Source organism: Engystomops pustulosus, chromosome 2 (assembly GCF_040894005.1).
Source record: "Engystomops pustulosus chromosome 2, aEngPut4.maternal, whole genome shotgun sequence".
Lineage (NCBI taxonomy): Eukaryota > Metazoa > Chordata > Amphibia > Anura > Leptodactylidae > Engystomops > Engystomops pustulosus.
In genome coordinates, this window is record NC_092412.1 from 166,328,008 (window position 1) to 166,354,349 (window position 26,342).

The 26,342-nt window shown below is 41.4% G+C and overlaps 1 protein-coding gene across 5 annotated transcripts in view; it reads right to left on the minus strand.

Annotated features, from left to right (window-relative positions):
* Positions 1 to 26,342, minus strand: part of BRPF3 (bromodomain and PHD finger containing 3) — a 288,586-nt gene that overhangs the window by 116,357 nt on the left and 145,887 nt on the right. For 3 of the 5 annotated variants that reach the window (XM_072137236.1, XM_072137233.1, XM_072137234.1), the window contains one exon: positions 26,201 to 26,233. The exons of the other annotated variants lie outside the window; for them this stretch is intronic. In XM_072137236.1, the coding sequence (XP_071993337.1) occupies positions 26,201 to 26,233 (33 nt within the window). The remainder of the gene's footprint in view (positions 1 to 26,200; positions 26,234 to 26,342) is intronic. 5 annotated transcript variants of the gene reach the window in all.

A 26,342-nucleotide genomic window follows, 5' to 3' on the forward strand; every position in this document is an offset into this window, starting at 1 on the left:
AACTAAGCTGTTGCTTAACATTATATGCACCATACATGTAAATTACTGTATAAATCAATGAGCATTGCATGCATTACCCGCTGTATTATGTTATGTATGGAAAAACTTTCTAATAAAAATTTACTGTTAAAAAAAAAAGTATAAAAAGAATATCTCAAAATCCCCTGGGTACATTGAACATTCTAAAGTTATCGGCTAATAAAGTGACAAGTCAGGCCTTGGTAACAAAAATGTCTTTGGCAGCAATCTGTTAACATATGTGGTTGAAAGAACTGGTAGGCAGGGGTAAAGGGAGGCATGCAGGATACTAAAATCCTAAAAATGTATGCAACACCCCCTCCTAAAACCACATGGGTTAGGTACGTCATACTCCTATAGGAATAGAGCATGCAGTAAAAAGATGGCAAAGTTCTCCAAACTCAGGATTCTGCCATGGCAGGATGTACAGTGACAATGACTGACCTCTTTCACCCAGGCCGGTTTTAGACAAAGTGGGGCCCTGGGGAAACTAAAAGCAAAGGCCTGCAATAAAATTATTTTACGAACCATCCAGGTATAAGGTGAAATAAGCTGCAATGTTTCAAGCATGAAAAAGGCTACTCAGCCAAAACATACAGCTTGGAATAAGGGCCAGAGCTTATTTCACCCGATACTTGGAGTGGAGTGCTGCTGTTTTTTGACAGGACAGATATAGATAGACAGTCCCCCATCCCTGACCTCCTGCTATATTCATTCCACTGAATTCACAGACAAATCTTTAAAATGCTCCCACACGTTGATGAGAAAAAGATGACAACATTACTAATGACTGACACTACACATGCTGATGCTGCCTCACATGCTAGTATCAGGCAGGGACAAAGACATTAGTGACATCAGTGGAAATGGAGTCCAGCATCCCGGGAAAAATCCACTTTATTTAAGAAATGTTAAAACGTACAAGGACGTCCTATAACATGATCTTGACGCATTTAGTAACACCACAAGGTCCTTAGTTGTAGCTTTTGTGAAATGTTACAGCACAGAGTATTTAAGCACTACAGGACCTCACCGGAAACACAGTCTAGGTACATATCACATGATAGTCTTAGCCCATACGCAATAAGGAAAAAGAAACCTATGGACAAAGTATGTGTATAGAGACATAATAATGGCTATCAATGTTAGTATATATACATTAGATAATTTCTGTAGTTTGAGTTTACAACATCAAGATCCAATAAGCTTCTCTTGAGCACAACGCATCCAGTCCCGGACCATTTTGGACTAAAAGAATGGTCCCCGCACAGCACGGCTACATATCGTAACGGCAATCTCTTTTTTCCTTCTATTAAGTATTGCTGAGCTTTGTATTTCATGCAAGTTTGTTCTATGACGACATATATTAAATCCAAATCTGCCGTATACACATTTGTATACAGGTATACATTTCCACATCTATGTAAGATAAGCCTAATCTCCTTACAGAGATACACAGCAACATTTTTTCTGTAAAAAAATTGACATGGATGCAACAAGCACCTATAAATCCCTAAGTATTCGAATGAGTGAAGACAGACACAAAGCTAATGAAATCTTCACCATATCGCATATAACAAAAGAAAATCAAAACCCTGTTAAAATGCTCTTAGCAGATCTTGAGAAAATGTTGTCTTTTCAAGTCCGGGTGTGGTGGGACTCTAACACACTTACAAAGTATATCGAACACAACATGATTCCCCGGGGACTAAGACTTTGTAAACTACCTACTATCGTATACACAGACCAATTTCTCAGTGAATGGCAAGAAATTCTTTCAGAACTTTCTGTAAAATTAATACAATTGATAGTTCGCTATGAAGAAGAGAAACTCAGGGATATAAACAAACAAATACAGCAATTGGAAATGGAATTCAACCCCTTAGCGCTCCGCGCCGTAGCTGTACTGCACAGCTTCCCACTATTAGGATGAGATTTGGGTGACAGAGGCAGGAGGAGTTCAAATCGGTCCCGACCGCCGATCGCCGTGATTGGCCAGTCAAACCTGACTGCCGTGTAGTTTGGTGCACATTATCTAATTTTTCTAGTTCTCTATTTTTTTTTTGTGTGCAATGTCTCAGAAGACGTACACCGTGTTGGAGGCATATAACATGTTTGCCTCTGACACCGAGTCAGCTAGTGGGGATGATGTCCCCTTTTACCTATCATCATCCTCCTGCTCATCTTCCAGTGACCTGGAAGGACCCCCAAGAAGGCGCCGTAGGGTTCCAGGGACTTCTGCGATTGAAGTGCCTGGGACTTCTGCAGGAGAAGTGCCTGGGACTTCTGCAGGAGAAGTGCCTGGGACTTCTGCAGGAGAAGTGCCTGGGACTTCTGCAGGAGAAGTGCCTGGGACTTCTGCAGGAGAAGTGCCTGGGACTTCTGCAGGAGAAGTGCCTGGGACTTCTGCAGGAGAAGTGCCTGGGACTTCTGCAGGAGAAGTGCCTGGGACTTCTGCAGGAGAAGTGCCTGGGACTTCTGCAGGAGAAGTGCCTGGGACTTCTGCAGGAGAAGTGCCTGGGACTTCTGCAGGAGAAGCGTTTGGGGCTTCCACTGACCCCACATGGGTTATCCCAGATAATTATACCCCTCAGGTCCCTGACTTTTTGGGCCATCCTGGAATTAACTTTGACACGGCAGGGCTCAGAGCTGTGGACTTTTTAAAGTTTTTTTTTGATGAGGAGCTGCTGAATGTTATTATATTTCAGACAAATCTCTACACTGCACAGCATATTGCCCAAAACCCCACTTCCTTTTATGCACAACCCTACAGGTCAACCCCTGTCACTGCAGCAGAGATGCATAAGTATTGGGGCAAAATACTCCTTATGGGGATAGTAAAGAAGCCTTCAATCAGGGACTACTGGAGCACAGATACACTGTACCACACCCCCATGTTCCGCATGGCAATGAGCAGGATGCGCTTTGAAGCCATCCATAAGTTTTTGCACTACACTGACAACACACAGTGCCCACCCAGTTATGATCGGTTATTTAAGGTGAGGCCCATATTAGATCATTTAAATGCCAAATTTCCCCAGGCATATACCCCCACCAAACATGTGAGCATAGACGAGTCCCTGGTACAATAAGAGGGCAAGGTATGGTGTGAAGATGTATAAGCTGTGCGAAAGTTCATCAGGGTATACCTACATGTTCAGGTGCCCCCAGAATGCCCCCCCTTCCTGGGTGTTACATGGAAGATAGTGTGGGATTTAGTGCACCCACTGCTGGACCAGGGCTACCACCTCTACCTGGACAATTTCTACACCAGCACCACCCTGTTCAAGTGCCTCTCTTCCAGAAATACTGCGGCATGCGGCACTGTACGCAGAAATCAGAGAGGTCTCCCTAAGTCGCTGCTTGGGCAAAACTTAAAAGGCACGAAAGCAGGGCACTATGCAGCGACTCTGTATTGTGTGTTAAGTACAAGGACAAGAGAGAGGTCCTTGTATTAACTACAATACATGAGCACACCACCACCCCTGTCCCAGTACGAGGTACCAGTACAGAAACCCCCAAGCCGGACTGTATTTTAGATTATAACAAATACATGGGGGGGGGGGGGTGGACTTGTCTGACCAGGTGCTTCAGCCGTACAATGCCATGCGGAAGTCGAGGGTGTGGTACAAGAATCTGGCCGTACACATCATGCAGATCGCATTATATAATGCTTTCGTGCTGCATCCATATGCCGGCCAGAGGGGAACTTTCCTGGAATTTCAAGAGGTGGTAATAAAGTACTTTCTTTTTGGAGACCAGGAAGGGGGGAGTGCTAGTACATCTGGAAGTGAGGCCACATCACGTATTGTACCAGGGCAGCACTTTCCAGGAGTAGGTCCCCAAACAGCCAGCAAAGGAAGGTCACAAAAGAGGTGCAGGGTGTACTCCAAAAATGGCATTCGGAATGACACCATTCATCACTGTGAAACATGCCCAGAAAAACCAGGGTTATCTATGAAAGATTGCTTCCGAATTTATCATACATCCCTGGATTTTTAGAGTACCCTGTTGTTACCCTGACGCACAGCTTATACATCATGCCGCATGCCGCACCTTCCCTTCTAAGCCCTGCCATGTGCCCAGCCTGTAGATTACTGCCCCGTATGCTTTACCCGGGAAAACATGCATCATGATTTTTAGGGTGTTTGTCTCCCATGGCAGCAGCTGGGCACAAAATGACATAATGGATATTTTTTACTATGCACTATCCATTGTGCACTTTTTCAGGGGTCCACCTGTGGGGTTAAAATGCTAACTATACCCCTAGATTAATTCATGGAGGGGTGTAGTTTCAAAATAGGGTCAGTTCTTAGGGGTTTCTACTGTACTGGCCTTTATTGGCATCTACAAATCTTTCATGATGCCAAAAAGAAAAAAAAAAGTACAATGTCTGTGCTCCAACAAGTTAATCCCTTTTGAGCCCTGCCGTGTCTCCATACTACAGATTATTGCCTCCTATGGGGTATTGCCCTAACCGGGGTAACCCGCAGAATTATTTTTGATGTGTTTTTCCCCAGTGGCATGAGTTGGGCAAAATACTTTTGTCACTTCAATGGCATATTTGATAAATTCTTTTATAAAGGTATTGTTTGGCACAAAAATACAACAAGTAGTGGAACACACTAGACTCCCTAGAATGTCCAGAATCAGTAGCATATAAAGAAGAAAGCGAGCCACTAAAAATGATTTTCTTTAAAAATTTTTGATTTTATATATTTCTTTTTCATAAATTGGTTACAAAAAGTACAAGCATGTCAGAAAGGATTTTTCTTTTTTATCAGTCATTTCTGAGGTATTACCTCTAAGTCCTTTAACATATATAGTTTGGGTTGCAAGCAATTCCCATTTTTAGAGTTTCACTGTACCGTGGCCTTGTAGAGACTTCTCACAGATGGATTTCAGCAGAGGAGTAGATGTTCTTGTTAGTCACTTCTTAGCAGAGAAACACTCGCATGATTTTCGTGACGTTTCGGAGGTCACGCCTCCTTCCTCAGACATCGATGTAAGGACTTAGAGGTAATACCTCAGAAATGACTGATAAAAGAGAAAAATCCTTTCTGACATGTTTGTACTTTTTGTAACCAATTTATAAAAAAAGAAATATATAAAATCAAAAATTTTTAAAGAAAATCATTTTTAGTGGCTCGCTTTCTTCTTTATATTTGATAAATTGCAATAATTGCACTACTCACTTTGTATTACATTTGAGCCAGCACCTTAAGGGTTAAAATGCTCATACAAGCCTACATAAATTCTTTGAGGGGTGCCCTTTCCAAAACGGGTTCACTACTTGGGGGTTTCTATTGTACTGGTACCTCGGGGGTACCCCCCATTACCAATCTAGTGAAAACGGAGCTTGAAAACCTAAATTGTGCTTCTTTCTTCCTGACCCCTGCCGTGTGCCCAACCTGTAAATTATTGGCACATGTGTGGTATTGCCGTACTTGGGACAACCCGCAGAATGATTTTAGGGGTGTTTGTCTAAAGCAGGGGTAGGGAACCTATGGCTCGGGAGCCAGATGTGGCTCTTCTGTTGGCTGCATCTGGCTCTCAGATAGATCTTTAATAAATAGTTATGGCTGCTGTGTGTCTCTTAGACTGATCACTGGACACAGGCAGCGATGTTACAGCTGCCTACATCCTTTGTACGACCCAGGTGCCTTCGCCGCCATCATCTAAGCATGGGTCAGAGAGAAGAGCATGGGAGCGATGAGGAGCTGACTTCAGGGAGCGCTGGTAAGTGAATATAATTTTTTTTTTTTTTGTTGTGGCTACCTATATACTTGGGGGCATGTGCTGGGGCTACCTATTTACTGGGAGGCATTTGCTGGGGCTACCCTATCTACTGGGTGTCAGGATTTGGAGTAGTGAACCCCCTGGACCACCTGGAATGTAAGGGGCACCCGGTCTTCATCAGAGCCCACCGCAAAGCAGGATGGTCTTGCTGCAGCGTGGTACTGCAGGTCGTTCCACAGGCACGAATTGTCCATGGTGGCAGCCAAGGTCGAGGTACAGGATCACTAGGTAGTCTCGTGGTCAGGAACAGGCAGATGGTCAAGGCAGGTGGCAATGATGCAAAGTCGGGGACGGAGCAAGAGGTCAGGGCTGGCAGCGAAAGAGCAGAATCAGGAACAGGTCCGGGGTCACAACCGGAGGTCAACACTTGGGAAGGAAACACTGTGGGTAGCGCCAATCAGCGGCGCACTGGCCCTTTAAATCTGTAAGTACCGGCGTGGGCGCAGGCCAGCTGGGACGGGAGCAGGAACATGGAGAGGTGAGTCAGATCGCAAAGGGGCACCACCACGGAGAGGGGCAGGGGTGTACCTGCAATCCGAGACGTAGATCGCAGGGGCACCCGTGACACTGGGATTACCTATCTACTGGGGGGCATGTGCATATTGTACGGCTCTTACGGAATAACATTTTAAAATATGTGGCATTCATGACTCTCCCAGCCACAAAGGTTCCTGACCCCTGGTCTAAAGTGTCATGGGTTGGGCACAGTACATGAGGCACTAAAATGACATTTTTGAGATAAAAACACAATTTTTACTCTGCACCCTTTACTTTGCATTCAATTTTGGCCAGCGTGTTGGGGGTTAAAATGCTCATACAAGCCTACATACATTCTTTGAGGGGTGCCCTTTCCAAAATGGGTTCACTACTTGGGGGTTTCTATTGTACTGGTACCTCGGGGGTACCCCCCAATACCAATCTAGTGAAAACGGAGCTTGAAAACCTAAATTGTGCTATTTTCTTCCTGACCCCTGCCGTGTGCCCAGCCTGTAAATTATTGGCACATGCGTGGTATTGCCGTACTCGGGACAACCCGCAGAATGATTTTTGGGGTGTTTGTCTACAGTGGCATGGGTTGGGCACAGTATATGAGGCACTAAAATGACATTTTTGAGATAAAAACGCAATTTTTACTCTGCACCATTTACTTTGCATTCAATTTTGACCAGCGTGTTAGGGGTTAAAATGCTCACCACAACCACCGATAAATTCTTTGAGGGGTCTAGTTTCCAAAATGGTATAATTTCTTAGGGGTTTCTATTGCACTGGTTCCTCACGGGCCCTTGCGAACATGACATGGCACTCCAAATCCAAACGTGTGAAAACGGAGCTGGAAAATCAAAATTTCACTCCTTCCGTTCTCATCCCTGCTGTGTGCCCAGTCTGTAAATTATTGGCACAAGTGTGGTATTGCCGTACTCGGGACAACCCGCAGAATGATTTTTGGGGTGTTTGTCTAAAGTGGCATGGGTTGGGCACAGTATATGAGGCACTAAAATGACATTTTTGAGATAAAAACGCAATTTTTACTCTGCACCATTTACTTTGCATTCAATTTTGACCAGCGTGTTGGGGGTTAAAATGCTCACCACAACCACCGATAAATTCTTTGAGGGGTCTAATTTCCATAATGATATCATTTATTGGGGGTTTCTATTACACTGGCACCTCACGGGCCCTGCCAACATGACATGGCACTCCAAATCCAAAAGTGTGAAAACGGAGCTGGAAAATCAAAATTTCACTCCTTCCGTTCTCATCCCTGCTGTGTGCCCAGTCTGTAAATTATTGGCACATGTGTGGTATTGCCGTACTCGGGACAACCCGTAGAATGATTTTTGGGGTGTTTGTCTAAAGTGGCATGGGTTGGGCACAGTATATAAGGCACTAAAATGACATTTTTGAGATAAAAACGCAATTTTTACTCTGCACCATTTACTTTGCATTCAATTTTGACCAGCGTGTTGGGGGTTAAAATGCTCACCACACCACCGATAAATTCTTTGAGGGGTCTAGTTTCCGAAATGGTGACATTTTTGGGGGTTTTCTATTGTACTTTTACTTCAGGGGCTCTTCAATTACACTGTGGCACCACAAAATATTTGCAGCCAAATTGGCCTTCCAAATTCCCAGCAGCTGACATCCATGTCTGGTATTGCCGTACTCGGAAGAAGCAGGGCAAGAAATTAGGGATATATATTTACCTCAAATTCTATCTGAATGTATCCATTTTAGGGCTAAATTAGAAAGATTGAAATCAAAAATTGAAATTTCAAAATTTCCAATCCATTTTCATATGCTTCCGGAAAAATAATTAAAGGGTGAACAGACTTCTTAAATGCTGATTTGAATAGGTTGAGATGTTAGGTTCATAAAATGGTGTTACTTGTGGGGGTATATAGTACATAAGTCTTTATAGAGCACTTCCAAACTGAATTGATCACCAAAAAGTTAGCATTTTTCAAATTTCAAGAAAATCTGAGAAGTTGCTACTAAAACTTCAAACCTTCTCACATCCATAAAAAAATGTAAACGTAAAACAAATAATGGATATAAAAAGAAGACCAATGGCAAAAGGTTTCTATCAAAAAAAAATTTGTGGTATCACTTTTTTTCTAAAAAGTATAACATTTGAAACTTTGAAAATAGTCATTTTTTTCCCCCAAAAAAGGAACGGATCACCGAAATGACACTACTAACATAAACTACAATATCTCACGAGAAAACAATCTCAAAATCACAGAGATATCTTAAAGCGTTGAAAAGTTATTACCACAGGAAGAGACACTGGTCAAATTAAAAAAAAAATGTACCGAGCCTTAACGTGCAAACAGGCTGCGTCCTTAAGGGGTTAAGATTTATGTCCAAACTTGATGACAATCTGAAAAAATTGGAAGACCGTATTACGGAGACTAAAAAGTCTAACTTTAACATTCGTGGTTGATCCAGTTCACAGAGGGTGATGATTATCCTCACCTGGTGCACAGAAAAAGCCTGAGGCTACTACAGGCTGCTACAGCAACTTCAAACGGAAAGAGGATCCAGCACTCACAATTTAGGCGAAGAAATCCTTTTCTTTATTGGTTAAAATCCGACATAGCGATCACAAATACAGGTACATCGTAATATTAGCGATCGACGCGTTTCGGCGTATAGCCTTAGTCATGATCTAAAATTTAAACAAACCCGGTTTAAAAAAAAGCCTCCTCACCTAGACCTCATGTCCAGTGGGAGGGGAAAAGGTGCAAACCAACATTAAACTTTGAATTGCAGGCCTATGTTAAACAGAGATCACTAATCATACAAATGTGAACATGGACCTATGGGGAGTAAGCCCTAAGACACTAGACAAGTGTACACTATTCACTAATGTTCAAAAACAGAAACAAATTACAGGCAGTCCCCGGGTTTCATACAAGATAGGGTCTGTAGGTTTGTTCTTAAGTTGAATTTGTATGTAAGTCGGAACTGTATATTTTATCATTGTAATCCCAGCCAGAACTTTTTTGGTCTCTGTGACAATTGGATTTAAAAAATGTTGGGTTGTCATAAGAATCAATATTAACACTAAAGCTTCATTACAGACACATGTGATAACTGTTACAAATGTTTATTATAACCTAGGACTAAAGTACAATAAATTACCAATATGCAGAGGTCCATTTGTAACTAGGGGTCATATGTAAGTTGAGTGTCCTTAAGAAGGGGACCGTCTGTATAAAAATTATCCGCATTATCCACACACAGGGTGCTTCTTTACATAGATACAATGATTATTGCACAAGTTTTGTAAACAAACTAGTGAATATTATGAAGTGGTTGCCACATAATTCTTGTTGGTAATTTTTACACATGTCTGATCTGACATCTATACATGTAACAAAGTAATAACCACATATTTGATATAAATAAATAAAGTGGCAGAGCCTTCCTTCGCTATGTCGAATTTTAACCAATAAAGAAAAGGATTTCTTCACCTAAATTGTGAGTGCCAGATCCTCTTTCCACTAAAAAGTGTAAGTTTGACAGAGATGTACAAGACAATGGAACAAACAGTGTTCATACATGGAAACAGAAACGGGGCAATAAACCGAAGTGAATTTTGAAGAAACGCAATAATGGCATTGTTCAACAACACGTTGAACATGTTCAGCTCTTCAGAAGATGAAACGTCAAATGCAAATACAGATATATCAGATGGCGAAGAAAATACAAATAAAAATAAAAAAACTAAGAGCAAAACATCAAATTCAGATAATATTCCACAAACTCGCAAGTGCCGATGGGGGAGAAAACATTGCTTCGGTAAAACACCCCATAACAAGGCGCAAATGAACAGTAATAAACTGGATAAAAAACCAAGACTTTACTGTGATAAACGTGTCAGCGTGCATATTAACTTCTCCCTAAATTGCAGTACTATCTAAAGGTCTCAATTTTGTACTGACATATAATGTGAATTTATATGATACCATCAAGGACATAAATAAATTCATCTAGTTATCAATGTTAAAGACACTTTTTTGAACAGGAAAAGGAAATCCTACCAACAATAAAAAAAATAAACAAGACAAGTACAATGTGCGGTGCCAGTCAATTTTTTCCAATAACACAAGGTTTGAGGAACAAGTCTCTCTCATGCTTCTAACAGATCTTCAAGAAGATACATAACCCAGGGATATTCCGATACAACATGCAGCTGACTATGTCACCATTTCCAACCCAGATTTTTACCCCATCAACTCAAGAGCCAATTTAATGGATCATTTCCAACAAAATGTTGAAAGGAATTTAGCTATCCTATGTAATCAACAAGGGAACAACATTACGGACCACCTGACTCCCAAGGAATTCAGAGCGTTGAAGGAACTAAAAGCCAATCCCCACAAAATAATATGCGCCTCTGACAAAGGCAGTACCATTACTGTTCTGGACAAAGAATTGTATAAAAACAAGAAGTACTAACTAAGTTAAATGACAGACATCTATAAAGTAGTACCAAAGGATCCAACTGAAGAAGTTAGACTAAACCTCCAAAGAATTCTTCAAGAAGGTGTCTCACTCGGTGTCTTCTCACAAACTACAGCAGATGCTATGATACCAGACCATCTAAATATCCTCCATTCTCTACGCTTTACCAAAAAGACAAAAACATTTTTCCACCACCATTAAGACCAATAATTTCTGGAGTGGGTTCTCTAACCGAAAAGACTTCATCATTGTTGGACAACATATTACAATTGTTTGTCAAGTGTACACCGGGGTACATAAAAGACACTTTTGAGATAACTGAGTGCAGTTGCCCCCCCCCCCCCCAACTTGTTCAAATCAAACAAAATTGGTGTCAAACGTTTGTGCTGGTTTGTGCGGTAGAAATTTTCGTTTGTGCCGCTATCGTTTTTAAGATTTTAATGAAATTTCCAGAGGTCATCAGAGGTCAACCAGCCCCCCCCCCTTCACATTGCCCAAATCAAACAAAACTGGGACCGTACAATTCTGCTACATTTATGCTGGTTGTGCTGCTCACATTTTTGTTTGTGCTGCTTTTGTTTTGAATATATGAACAAAAAATGAAAGTTCAAAAGTTCAACCAGCCTCCCACATTAACCAAATCAAATAAAACTGGTGTCAAACGTTATTGCTATGTTTGTGCGTCAAAAATTTTCGTTTGTGCCGCTAGGTATGTTTAGGATGAACTGGTAAAAGACAAACCTAGTGACACTTTCCTTGCTTGATCACTAGGGGGAGCTTGCAAACACTTTGGAAGAAATTAACTCTGATTTATTAACCTCTTCCCAACAGGAGCCGGCGGCAGAAGCTGCAGGTGTCAGCTATATATTATAGCCGACACCCGCCTCTAACACCCGCGATCTGAGATTTCTCCGATAGCGGGTGTTAACCCCAGACACGCCGCAGTCGCGCTGATTGCGGCGTGCAAGGGTCTTCTGCACTAGATGCTTAGGGTGTTGCCACACATGGCATTTTGAACCCGTTTTTGGTCCATTTTTAAGCAGTCCATTAAAAACCGGGGGGGGGGGGGTATGGGGGTCCGCTGCTCCGATCGCAGCCCCGGGACTGCCAGTGTCCTGGGGCTGTGCGTTCTTCTTGCGGAGCCGGGTCCCTGCCTTCTAACAGGACCCGGCTGGAAGACACTGAGCATGCGCAGTTACATTACACAGTGCAATACATCTGTATTGCACTGTGTAAGCTGTATAAGAGCTTGAACAAGTGCTCAGAAGATCACTTGTTCAAGCTTACATGTAAATAAATGTAAAATAATTAAACAATAATGGTTTTTTTAATAAAAATAAATAATAAAATAAAGTGAAAGTCCCCCCAAACATCACATTTCTCTGTACACAAGTAATAAAGTACAAAAAAACACTGAATCACAAAAAAAAAAAAACTTATTTGGTATTGCTGCGTCCGTATCAATCTGTACAATAAATCGTAATCAAAATTGGACCCGCTTGGTGAACATGGTTAAAAAAAAAAAAACTTGCCAAAAATTTACATTTTTTTATCAAATTGCTTTACAAAAAATGTTCTACAAAGTACAAAAGTTACAAGCACCAAAATGATACCACTGAAACGAACAACTTGTCACGAAAAAAATAAGCTCACAACCAGCTCTGTCAACCAAAAAATACTAAAGTTATAAAAATGCCGATACTAAAACAAATGGAATTTTTTCTATTCTAGTTTTCCTTCAATAAAATAATATATATATAAATAAAACTATATAAATGAGGTACCACGGTAATCGTAGTGATCCGTAGAATAAAGATAATATATTATTGTTATGCTACAATGAACACCCCCCAGAAAAATGCTAAAAATCCAAAACAAGAATTGATGATTTTATTTTCCTCCACACGTAAAGAGTTAATGAAATTGCTCCAATAAGCTAAAAACCCACTAAATTGTCCAAAAAATAAAGATTGTATAGCCTATTTCCGACGCGCGTTGTCATAGAACGGTGTGGCGGGTAGTGACTTGCCAACACGGTTCAGACACAGTGATCGGGGCAAGATGGCAGCTGTTCCCGACAGCCATCCATCCTGCCCCATGGACCAGAAGGGTTACGTCCCCTCCCCCACCCCCCAAGTTCATGATCGCTGCTATTGGCTCATCAATACAGACCAGCCAATAGCAGCGAATTTACTTATGACGTCAGTTATACCGATAACCATGTCTGTAGACACGGTGAGCGGGGCAGGGTGCCGGCTGTTCCTTGCCACCAATTTTGCCTTGCGGTACAGAGGGGATTTGCTGCCCCCCTCTGTCCATGTTTGCCGCAATTGGCTGGTCGATTTGGTCCAGCCAATAACAGCAATATTCGTTACAATGGGCATCGCTAGGGTGAATAAGAGCAACACTTGGCGATAATTTCCCTACGGAAAACGAAGATATGGTACAAAAGTGCTGGCCGTGTACATTGTACAGATCCAATGTCCAGGTCCTGCCATACCATTTCTCCATTTTCAAAAGGAAGATATTAGGAAACTAATATTGGGACAAGAATGACGGGGCCCCAGTACCTCTGGATTAGATGTTCCCGTGTTTTGCCAGGACAGCATTTTCCCGGTGAATTCTGCGGCTTCTAAAGGTAGGACTTGGAAAAGAGTCTGTTCCAAAAGAGGAGTTAGGATGGACAGTATATACTACTAAGAGACCTGCGACAACTCCAGAGTGACAAAAGTTTAGTTGGTCCCCTGGTATATTCCACCACCTTATACACTCACCGGCCACTTTATTAGGTACACCTGTCCAACTGCTCGTTAACACTTAATTTCTAATCAGCCAATCATATGGCGGCAACTCAGTGCATTTAGGCATGTAGACATGGTCAAGACAATCTCCTGCAGTTCAAACCGAGCATCAGTATGGGGAAGAAAGGTGATTTGAGGGCCTTTGAACGTGGCATGGTTGTTGGTGCCAGAAGGGCTGGGCTTAGTATTTCAGAAACTGCTGATCTACTGGGATTTTCACGCACAACCATCTGTAGGGTTTACAGAGAATGGTCCGAAAAAGAAAAAACATCCAGTGAGCGGCAGTTCTGTGGGCGGAAATGCCTTGTTGATGCCAGTGGTCAGAGGAGAATGGGCAGACTGGTTCGAGCTGATAGAAAGGCAACAGTAACTCAAATCGCCACCCGTTACAACCAAGGTAGGCAGAAGAGCATCTCTGAACGCACAGTACGTACGTCGAACTTTGAGGCGGATGGGCTACAGCAGCAGAAGGTCACACCGGGTGCCACTCCTTTCAGCTAAGAACAGGAAACTGAGGCTACAATTTGCACAAGCTCATCGAAATTGGACAGTAGAAGATTGGAAAAACGTTGCCTGGTCTGATGAGTCTGATTTCTGCTGCGACATTCGGATGGTAGGGTCAGAATTTGGCATCAACAACATGAAAGCATGGATCCATCCTGCCTTGTATCAACGGTTCAGGCTGGTGGTGGTGGTGTCATGGTGTGGGGAATATTTTCTTGGCACTCTTTGGGCCCCTTGGTACCAATTGAGCATCGTTGCAACGCCACAGCCTACCTGAGTATTGTTGCTGACCATGTCCATCCCTTTATGACCACAATGTACCCAACATCTGATGGCTACTTTCAGCAGGATAATGCGCCATGTCATAAAGTTGGAATCATCTCAGACTGGTTTCTTGAACATGACAATGAGTTCACTGTACTCAAATGGCCTCCACAGTCACCAGATCTCAATCCAATAGAGCATCTTTGGGATGTGGTGGAACGGGAGATTCGCATCATGGATGTGCAGCCGACAAATCTGCGGCAACTGTGTGATGCCATCATGTCAATATGGACCAAAATCTCTGAGGAATGCTTCCAGCACCTTGTTGAATCTATGCCACGAAGAATTGAGTCAGTTCTGAAGGCAAAAGGGGGTGCAACCCATTACTAGCATGGTGTACCTAATAAAGTGGCCGGTGAGTGTATGTATTGAACTCCGTACTGGTGCTGTATTTATGAACTAAGCTTTGTTCTGATGAAGTATATATGTGAATTGCTATTAGAATAATTCCTGAGAGGCACAGTGTTATAATTTGGAAAACACTGTAAATTTTGGTTTTTACAAAATTGCATTGAATTAAAAAGCATAACAGTCCCTTACGATAGGTCATGGCATAACATATGCCCCTCGCCGGGGGATCTCATAGAAGTGATTTTGGTGTGATGCATAGCCAGCTACTGTATTAAACAAACTGAAAAGGTGAATGGGGAGGAGCACAAAGGGTTGGGGAGGGTTGGATTAACCTGAGAATCGAGTAGGTAAAAGATCAGTATAGGTGATTGCTAAAGGTGAGTGTGGTAACAAGCATGCGCATTGTTAAGCCATGTGTATTCTACCAATGTCCTTAGGGGGACAAAGTCAGAGCCCTCTGAAGGGTAGGTGAACCCATGGGTTCCAAATACCTTCAAATACAGATAGTGTGTTCCCACTGAAATAATTCCCACTGATTCGTAAATCGTGCTCTCGAATACCGTTCGGTAATCTGTGGCAGTGCCTCGGGGTATGGATTGTACAAAGTGTACTAATAGATAAGGCAGAAAGTGTTCATAGGAGGGGACCTATTTGGACAAATTTAGTAATAATTTCCTTGCTGGAAAGAATTTTGCCCCAAGACATCAGGTGCCTAATGTGGGATATGCCTTTTGCCTCCCACCACCTGAATACCCCGTGTTCCATCCCAGAAAGGTGGAGTTATTAAACAATGGTAGTAATGGAGAGGAGTTTGATTGCAGCTTCCGTTGGAATCTAAAGGATCGCCAAAGTTTTAAGGAGTGTAGTGAGAATGGGGAAGTGGCTTGTAGTGAGGTGAGCAGGGGACCTGTCATTCACAACAGGCTCGGCAAGGATGCTGGATATAGGAGTTGGGATTCAAGTGAAATCCAAGTGGGGGCATTTTTAAGAGTGGCAATGGTGGTAAATTGAGCAATTTGTGCTGATTTGTAATAGAGGGCAAAATTAGGATGTGAGACAGGCCACCTAGCCTTTTGTGCCTGAACATGGTGGAGTGCTATGTGTGGGCATCTGTGGTTTCATACAAATTTGGAGATGTGCGAGTGAATGAGTATATTTTAATTAAAGGAGGAACACTGTGTATGTTGATTTGGGCAGAGCAATACCTAAGGTACCAGTGGGAAAGTGTGGCATAGACTATAATGTATACATAAATATATTAATTTGTGGGGTGCTGTTTATGCTAAAAATCATACTATTATATTTTAATAACCTTGGTGGTGGTGGGGGGGATTATTTAAGAATCGCACTGTACAACAAATTACCTAGAAACTGCCCTGCGACTATGGAGAGTAGCTAACCCTGAGTAGTTGAGAAGTAGACCCTGTGCAAAGAGTGAAGAAAACAGAATAAAAGAAGAAATGGACAACCAGTTAGATATGCCAGAAAAATAGTATCACACCTTGTGGGAGGAGAAAGGAGGTAATCTATTGCAGTGTGCTCTAAACCATCTATGTGTTGGTTCCTACATTTGCTGAGAGGAAGGGAATGGAACCTGAGTGAAGTTGGCCCCCCCACCTAGTTCAAATCAAACAAAACTGGTGTCAAACATTAGTGCTATGTTTGTACTGGTTTGTGCAGCAAAAAAATTTGCTTGTGCCGCTATCATTTTTAATATATTAATACTTTTTTTCAGAGGTCATCAGAGTTAATTTCTTACAAAGTACATGTGTTTGCAAGCTCCCCCTGGTGATCAAACCAGGGAAGTGTCACTAGGTTGTTTTTTACCAGTTCATCCTGAACACCTTTAACCTATGTAAACACCTGAACATACCTTAAAAATTATAGCGGCACAAATGAAAATTTTTGCTGCACAAACCAGCACAAACGTAGCACTAACGTTTGACACCAGTTTTGTTTGATTTGGTTAATGTGGGGGCTAGTTGAATTTTTGACCTTTAATTTTTTGTTCATTTATTCAAAACAAAAGCAGCACAAACAAAAATTTGAGCAGCACAAACCAGAACAAACGTAGCAGAATTGTTCGTCACCAGTTTGGTTTGGGCAATGTGGGGGGGGGGGGGCTGTTTGACCTCTGATGACCTCTGCAAACTTTCATTAATATCTTAAAAAACAATAGCGGCACAAACAAAAATTTCTGCTGCACAAACCAGCACAAATGTAGCGTTTGACACCAATTTTGTTTGATTTGAACAAGGTGGGGGTGCCAACTTCACTCAGGTGGGAATGGAACAGAGCTGTGGGTATTTGCATGCCTAATAATGTAACAGAATCAGTTGCCCAAAGAAAAGGCATGGTGGGGCACATACATCATATGTTGGCGCTAGGCAAGCAGGATTGAGACAATAGTCAATGAAGATTGTGAGGAGGCTGAAACTTTGTGGTTTGAGATTCAAAAACCATGATAGCTTTGAAAAAAATATTTTTGGTGTAAACAGTAGATACCCTTACTCCCCCCCACCCAATAACAGTGTCAACTATATAAACAGATGAAACGACTGCACAGAAAGGGACTGCAGTGATCAATGGAGACTTTTACTTCCCAAATACTAAATTAAGGCCAGTGTTGTTCTGTGAAAGGAAAAAATTTTATCAACTTTTTACAGGATAATTTTATGGGACAGATTCCAAAAGAGGTGATGCTTTGTTGGATCTTTTGATTTCTATTGTACAAAAAAATAGGGATGCCCAAAATCTATAACAATTTGTAAATATTTTATTAAACATTAAGGTACATACATTTAAAAACATTTAAAAAGCACTAATTGTGCAGAAACGAACCAGTAGATCCCGTGCCTAATACATGCTGGCTATAGTGTTCTAAATAAATATCCTCAGCAGTAAACAATTAAAGTCAAAGAATGATACATAATAAATCCACAAGTGTGGTGTGAGTTGATAAGTTGTATGATTGGTCAGATCATAATTACCTGTATAATATAAGTACAGGAACTGGGCACCGGGAGCTGGAAAGATCCCCACGCGTTTCGCCTGTTAGCCAGGTTTCTGCACAACTAGTGCTTTTTAAATGTTTTTAAATGTATGTACCTTAATGTTTAATAAAATATTTACAAATTGTTATAGATTTTGGGCATCCCTATTTTTTTGTACAATGTAAATACTTTCATTGGATGCTGACAAACTATTACCCTCAGACCCCACTCCATACATCTACTGATATCTTTTGATTTCTAACAATCTGTCCGGGAAGCCCTTGTGAATAGTGATCATAACATACATAATTTATCAAAAATGATTATTTGATAACACCACTTCCGATTAGAGCAGTTCACCAGGATTCCATTCCAGCCTTTATCTAGTTAATTGATACATTGATCATTGTAAAATCACATTTTCTTTATTATGCAGATAAGCATGTGCATATGGACAGAGAAAGGGACGTCACCCCTGTTACTCCTCCTCTCTCCTCATGTTTATGTGTAATGTATAGTAAAGCATTGCTAGTGTTTGTGCTTTATCTGCTGCCTGTGAGAAAGGAATAAGCTGGACTCCTGAACATGAAAATGGCTCTTTGGACCGAACTCAGGTCATTTGAATACAACCTTGGGACCTGATAGTTTAAAGAGGTTGATTGATATTGTTTGTGTAATGAAATGTTTTATAGTTTTCCAATATACTTTCTGTATCAATTCCTAATGGTTTTCTACATCTATGCTTGCTGTCATTCTATACAAAGCTTGTGGGGCACATTTATTAAGAAAAGTGCAGTTTGTCTGTGTATAGTGCACGTTCTGCATGAATCTGGCGCTCACTGCACTGCGTCAACAGAATGCAATACCTTTTTTGGTGCACCTTCAACATAGGGTGTGTAACACAATTCTGTTGGACTTTGCACAGTCCAACTGAGCACCGGAACGCCCCCACCAGTGCAAAAATTTGTGTCGCTTGGAATCTAGTGTGTTCAATACAAATGTGGTGCGGACACTCCATAAATACCTGTGAAAGCAGTTTGCACTACAAAGAACATGCAAAGACTAACAGAAAACTGGCACATGGCCCTTAGCAAATGTGCCCTCTATGTTTACTTCAAGTGAATAGAAATCCAACAGGGTCATGTTATGGACAAATAGGTGTAAGGCTCATTCGTATTAAGGAGAGTAATCAGAGCTCTGTGATAACGGCTGCATAATCTTCACAAGGCCATGGACAGATTTCTATCCACTGGAAATAAACATACCGGTATATGAATGTCTGTTCAAACCCAAGTCTGGAAAAAAAAATCTAAAATATGTTGTGGCTCAAAACTAAACTAGTGAAAAGAACAACTCTTTTTGCAAATAATAATCATCCATGTCAACAAAAAATACAGAAGTTATGCCTCCGAAAAGTTGGCAATAGTGAAACAAATGCAAATGTTCTCCAATATTAGGTTTGCTCAGTAAAATTGAGCAGATTAAAAAAAAACCTATACAAATAGGGTATCACCGTAATCGTAATGAACCTGAGAATAAAGAAAATATTACTTTTATATTACGGTGAGCAGTAAGTCCAAGTCCAAAACAAAAATGTATGATTTTCTTTGTGTCTACCTTGACATAGTTGCCTTATATACTTTATTATAAGCTGAGACACCTAATTTTACCATAAAAAAACTGTGAAAACCTATTGACTCAAGTATAAGCCAAGGGCGAGAAATGCATTGTTGCCAGCAAGCCCCCAGTAGCATATAGCCAGCCAGCCCCCAGTAGCATATAGACAGACAGGCCCCAGTAGCATATAGCCAACCAGGTATCAGTAGCATATAGCCAGCCAGGTCCCAGTAGCATATAGCCAGCCAGCCCCCAGTAGCATATAGCCAGCCAGCCCCCAGTAGCATATATAGCCAGCCATCCCCCAGTAGCATATATAGCCAGCCATCCCCCAGTAGCATATATAGCCAGCCATCCCCCAGTAGCATATATAGCCAGCCATCCCCCAGTAGCATATATAGCCAGCCAGCCCCCAGTAGCATAAAACCAGCCAGCCCCTAGTAGCATAAAACCAGCAAGTCCCCTGAAGAATATAACCAGCCAGCCCACCCCCAAGATGCCCAGCACATAAATAAAATAAACTGAGTACTCACCTTTCCGACTCCACGGGGAGGCCCTACTCTTACTTCATGTGCGCCGGCGCCATGTCAGAGACAGTCCATGCATATGGACTGGCGGCTACTGACATCACAATTTGTCAGCATGGGCCTGTCATTGGCGCCGGCACAAATGAATTAAGAAGAGGACCTTCCCGGGGAGTCTGCGAGTTGAGTACGCAGTATAGATTCTTAGATACGGTAATAAAATCTCATAAATAAGCTATAGAACCCCTGAATGAATTATCTATACAGTATATCTCCTCCTGCAAGTAATAAGCTCTCAAATGTTTGCATTACCAAAAAAAAAAAAAAAATGTTCTAGCCTGTGTAATGTGGTAACACAAACTGTGCAGAGTATTTCATTATTAATCCATTGTTAATGTATAATTTTTGGCCTAAATGAATGTATTTTCCAAAAAAAAAAAAAGATTACAGCTTCTAAATCGTACTTTGTTATAACCCATGTGAAACACTTAAAGGCTTAACAAACTTTGTAAAATATGTTTTTCATACATTGTGGGGTGTAATTTTTATAGTGAAAATGAGAAAAATCTCACCTTAAGTTGTCACTTAAACTTATCACTTAAATTTTTCAACTAATATGAAGTACAATGTGTCACGAGAAAATCTCAAAATCAGCAGGGTATGTTAAAGTGTTCCTAAGTTATAACTGCTTTTAGGGACAAGTATCAGATTCTAAAAATTTAGTCCGTGATTAAGCTGAAAACAAGCCTTGGTGATAAAGGGTTAAAGAACTTAGTTTTGTTATTAATGTTTAACCACTTCCCGATCCGCGGTGTAAAAGTACAGCACGGTGGAAGGTACTTGCTAAGTCGATTACATAACAGTGCAAGACATCTATACCACAAGTTCGTTTGTTCAAGCCAACTCATCTAAAGAAAAAGTATATTGTTTGTTTTATTAAGTACAAAACAAAAAAACCCACTAAAATCACCAAAAAAAATCCACATATTTTGTATTGCCGTGTCCATAACAATCTGTAGAATAAATCAGAAGCATTATTGGACATGCAGGGTGAACACTTGAAGAGAACCCGTCAGACAAATTAACCCCCTAAACTAAATATATTTTCATAAACTGCCATTTGAAAGCATTTCCCCTATCCCTTCATTGTCTCTCTACATGCCTGTAAACTTAAGCAATGAGGTCCTTAAGCTGTATGCAAATGACCTGTGAGATGTCCAATGGGTCATTATCATATTCAAGCTGTCCAGGTTATTCACGAGTGGGAGGCATAGCCACACCCCCAGTGCTTGACTGACAGCCTGTATAATAGTATAATGGCTCCTCCATGTGCTTCCTGGTGCTGGTGCCCCCTGCAGCCTGTGAGTATATAGGAGAGATACAACATCTCCAGGCAGCCATGTTACAGCAGAACATGTCAGGTACTTGTGTAGCTGATGTCTGTGTCTCACACATGTGTATTAGGAGGGAGAGCATGTTACACTAGCAATGCTTTACTATACTTTACACACAGACATGAGCAGGGGGAGGCGTGGTGTGACATCACTGTCTCTCTCCATGTGCCCAGCCTCATTTACACAATAAAGAAAAGATGATTTTACAATTATTAATGTATGAATTGACTAGATAAAGGCTGGGATGAAATCCTTGAGATCTGCTCCAACAGGTAGTAGTGACAGAAATAGTGAAAGAGACCTGATGACAGGTGTCCTTTAAAAAATTGACAAAAATGAGAACTTTTCATTTTGATGAGAACTTTTCATTTCCCTTTACAAAAAGAGTAGACAGTGATCTAAAAAATAGTACCAATGAGAAGAACAACTTGTCACACAAAAAATAAGCCAACAACCAGCAAAGTCAACCAAAAATTACTAAAGTTAGGCCTCTGAAAAAATGGCTTTGCTAAAACAAATGTGATTTTCTCAATTTTATTTTTTATTCAGTAAAATTGGACAGACCAAAAAAAATGCTATATAAGTGTGGTATCACCATGGTCATAGTAATCCATAGAATAAAGATAATCTATTTTTATGATTCAGTGAATGGACCCCCAAAACTGCTAAAAATCCAAAACAAAATAGTTTTTCCCCACACAGAGAGTTAATAACATCTTATCAATAAGCTAAAGTCCCGCAAAAATGAAGTATTTTTAAAGTGCATCTCAGCTTGCAAATAAATAAGCCATTACTGTATATACTCGAGTAAAGTTGACCAGAATATAAGCCGAAGCCCCTAATTTTACTACTAAAACCTAGGAAAACCTATTGCCTCAAGTACAAGCCGAGGGTTGGAAATGCATTGGTCACAGCCCCCCCCTCCCCCCAGTATATAGCCAGCAAGCCCCTTTAGTATACAGCCAGCCTGCCCAGGACTTAAAAAAAAAATAAACTTACATACTGGTTCCGATGTCAGCGCGGCTCCTCTTCTGTCTTCTCTGTGATGCTCCGAGCCCTGCGGCTCCTTTTCATTCACCCTCAGCCCTGTACGAGATAACACCCTCAGCCCTGTACGAGGTACAACTAGTGCTGCCTCCAAGCCAGACTGCATCCTGGTTTACAATGCCCCAGTAGCTCTGGATTACATATCCACTGTGTTGTGCCAGGGCAACATTTTCCCGGTGAAGTCCCAAGAAAGTACATGCTGTTTGTTCCAAGAGAGGGGTTAGGACGGACACTATATACCATTGAGGGTTCTATTTCCCACATCCTTTGTAATGCTCTAAGTTTTGCCTCAAATACACATGGTGCTTTATCATTTTGGGGGAGTGTTGTATTTTCTGGCTAGCATTTAAGATCACATGTTGGGTCTTTCTCACGTCAGGAAACATGGCTTCCTAACCAGAGAGTTAACATTTTACAGTGGCACAAACTGGGCATCACATATTGGGCACCGAACTTGTGTATTGCCAGAACTAATTGCAATTTCCATCTTGGGCATCCATCGTACATCATATTTGGAAACATACAAGTGTATGTTCAAAATTCTCACTATACCACTTCATAACACTCCTTGCTAAATTCTCCAAGGTTTGTATGTTCAGAAATTGGGGCCACTTTTCACACATGTAAAGGATTTCCGTTATATTTGGCTTCTAAAAGGCCAACATCCCTCTCCTCCCTCTACTGTGTACTCATACAACATTCTATATGCACATGTAAGTCAATTCTACACTTGGAAGAACCATTTTTTTCCATTTTGGGGAATGTTTCATCTTTTATCCATTGTAGGGGTAGAAGTAACTTTTTTGGGGACAATTTTCATCTTTTTCCTTTTTGGGGCCTAATTGTATAATACACCTGTAAGAGCCAATACACATATTACGCCTTGCTAAATTCTCCAATGGGTGTACTTTCCAACACTTGTTGGGGTTCTTCTCTGTTTTGGTACCAATAGGGCTCTCCAAATGCATCCTGACAAATGCCTAGTCTTTCGGCCATATTTGTCCTCCAAAAAGAGAACTGCGCTCTGTCCTTTCCAAATGGCAACTCTGGGGTCCGACTGGGACAAGAACTGCCAATAAGATGGTGTCTATGACGTCATCTTACTGGCACAGTGCCAGCTTATGCATGCGCATAGGCTGACACTGCTAATACCCAGCAATACATCAGTATTGCAGAGTATTATCACGAACAAGCAATCAGATGATTAAAAGTGACAAAAAAAAGTTATTCAATAAAAAATAAAGTAATAAATCAATAAAAATGCCCATAAGCCCCATAACATATATTGAGATATATAACCCAAAAAAAGTCTAAATCATAACAAAAACCCCACATATATATAGTATGACCGCATCCGTAACAACCCGTAGAATAAAAGTAAATCATTATTCAACCTGTATGATGAGCACCATTAAAAAAAAAAGTTGAAAACCCACCAAAATTATTATTTTTACCTATTCAATCTTACAAAAAATGCAATAAAAAGTGATAAAAAAAAACATATGTACTCCAGAATGATACTGGTGCAATGTACAACATGTCCCCGCAAAAAACAAGCCATCAACCAGCTCCGTAGCCAAAAAAGTAAAAATGTTATGCCACTTGGAAGACAGCAATGCCCTCAAAAACGAGTTCCTAAATTTTCAACAATGGGTGATATCAACCCCAAAATGGCAACACTGGAAAAAGCATTTCATCCCGCAAAAAAAAATGCTGTCACATGGCCCCAATAATGAAAAAGCGAAAATTTTATAGCCTACAAAATGAGGCAACGAGAAAACTAAAATCCTGGCAGCTGCAGGGCACTGGGTCTCAGTGGCGTCTGCCGCAGTCTGGGCACGGTAAGGGTGGAAATATTGTACGTTAGCCGTAGCTTGGACATTTGGTGTCAGCGCCGTTAGTCACAGTGGTGGGAGGTTTCTAAAAACCCCATTCTTGCTATAAACAGAAATTTTGGTCTAATTGTTATTTAATGCGCATGATCCTCCCTGAAAACCCTGTCCACCGATCTGCTGGTTCTGTTGGAAAGACAACTTAAAGGAGTGGGCCACTCTCTTATATACACTCACCGGCCACTTTATTAGGTACACCATGCTAGTAACGGGTTGGACCCCCTTTTGCCTTCAGAACTGCCTCAATTCTTCGTGGCATAGATTCAACAAGGTGCTGGAAGCATTCCTCAGAGATTTTGGTCCATATTGACATGATGGCATCACACAGTTGCCGCAGATTTGTCAGCTGCACATCCATGATGCGAATCTCCCGTTCCACCACATCCCAAAGATGCTCTATTGGATTGAGATCTGGTGACTGTGGAGGCCATTTGAGCACAGTGAACTCATTGTCATGTTCAAGAACCCAGTCTGAGATGATTCCAGCTTTATGACATGGCGCCTTATCCTTCTGAAAGTAGCCATCAGATGTTGGGTACATTGTGGTCATAAAGGGATGGACATGGTCAGCAACAATACTCAGGTAGGCTGTGGCATTGCAACGATGCTCAATTGGTACCAAGGGGCCCAAAGAGTGCCAAGAAAATATTCCCCACATCATGACACCACCACCACCAGCCTGAACCGTTGATACAAGGCAGGATGGATCCATGCTTTCATGTTGTTGACGCCAAATTCTGACCCTACCATTCGAATGTCGCAGCAGAAATAGAGACTCATCAGACCAGGCAACGTTTTTCCAATCTTCTACTGTCCAATTTCGATGAGCTTGTGCAAATTGCAGCCTCAGTTTCCTGTTCTTAGCTGAAAGGAGTGGCACCCGGTGTAGTCTTCTGCTGCTGTAGCCCATCTGCCTCAAAGTTCGACGTACTGTGCGTTGAGAGATGCTCTTCTGCCTACCTTGGTTGTAACGGGTGGCGATTTGAGTCATTGTTGCCTTTCTATCAGCTCGAACCAGTCTGCCCATTCTCCTCTAACCTCTGGCAACAACAAGGCATTTCCGCCCACAGAACTGCCGCTCACTGTATGGTTTTTCTTTTTCCGACCATTCTCTGTAAACCCTGGAGATGCTTGTGCGTGAAAATCCCAGTAGATCAGCAGTTTCTGAAATACTCAGACCAGCCCTTCTGGCACCAACAACCAATCCACGTTCAAAGGCACTCAAATCACCTTTCTTCCCCATACTGATGCTCGGTTTGAACTGCAGGAGATTGTCTTGACCATGTCTACATGCCTAAATGCACTGAGTTGCCGCCATGTGATTGGCTGATTAGAAATTAAGTGTTAACGAGCAATTGGACAGGTGTACCTAATAAAGTGGCCGGTGAGTGTAAACTGCCTATGTACCTTTACTTCCCTAATAAGAATCCCTGAATGTTCAACTATTGATTAATCATCCCTGATGCTTCCTTTAGTGCTTGACACGTAGAACAATAGTGAACTCTGTTGGTAGATGGTGCTCAATGTAGGATTCTCAGACCGCCTTAATCCATATAGAGAACATGGCAGACACCAAAATGAATTTTTATGATTTTATTTCAGTGAATATTTCACATATTATAGCCTTTACCATAGTATATGATCAAAAGATAAATATCTCTATATGGATTAAGGCTTTCTTTAGTGTTGTCGGTAAACTTTGTGGATATTTGCTTATGTGTCTCTGCACTGATAAATAGGAGGGACCTGCAGTGGGAGAGTATGACTCTTCCTGATCCCCACCTCCCCTCTGTCTATGTCTTTTATCGAGACATGCTGAGAGAAAGAAAAAAAAGACACACTAGCAGTTGCCATTAGGACGGACACAAGGAGAGAATAAATAAAGATAGCAAGTTTATTAGGCTACATGGTGAACACCATAAATAAAACAAAATCAATTAGAGAAAAAAAAGTGTAAATAGGTACCCCAAATAGTATCACTGGAAAATTCATCTTGTTCTGCAAAACAAATAAAATCACATGACCCCACAAATGGAAAAAACTAAGTTTTTATAGCCCACAAAAGGACGCCATTTCAGAAGCTAAAAACTACTACATTCTATATAAC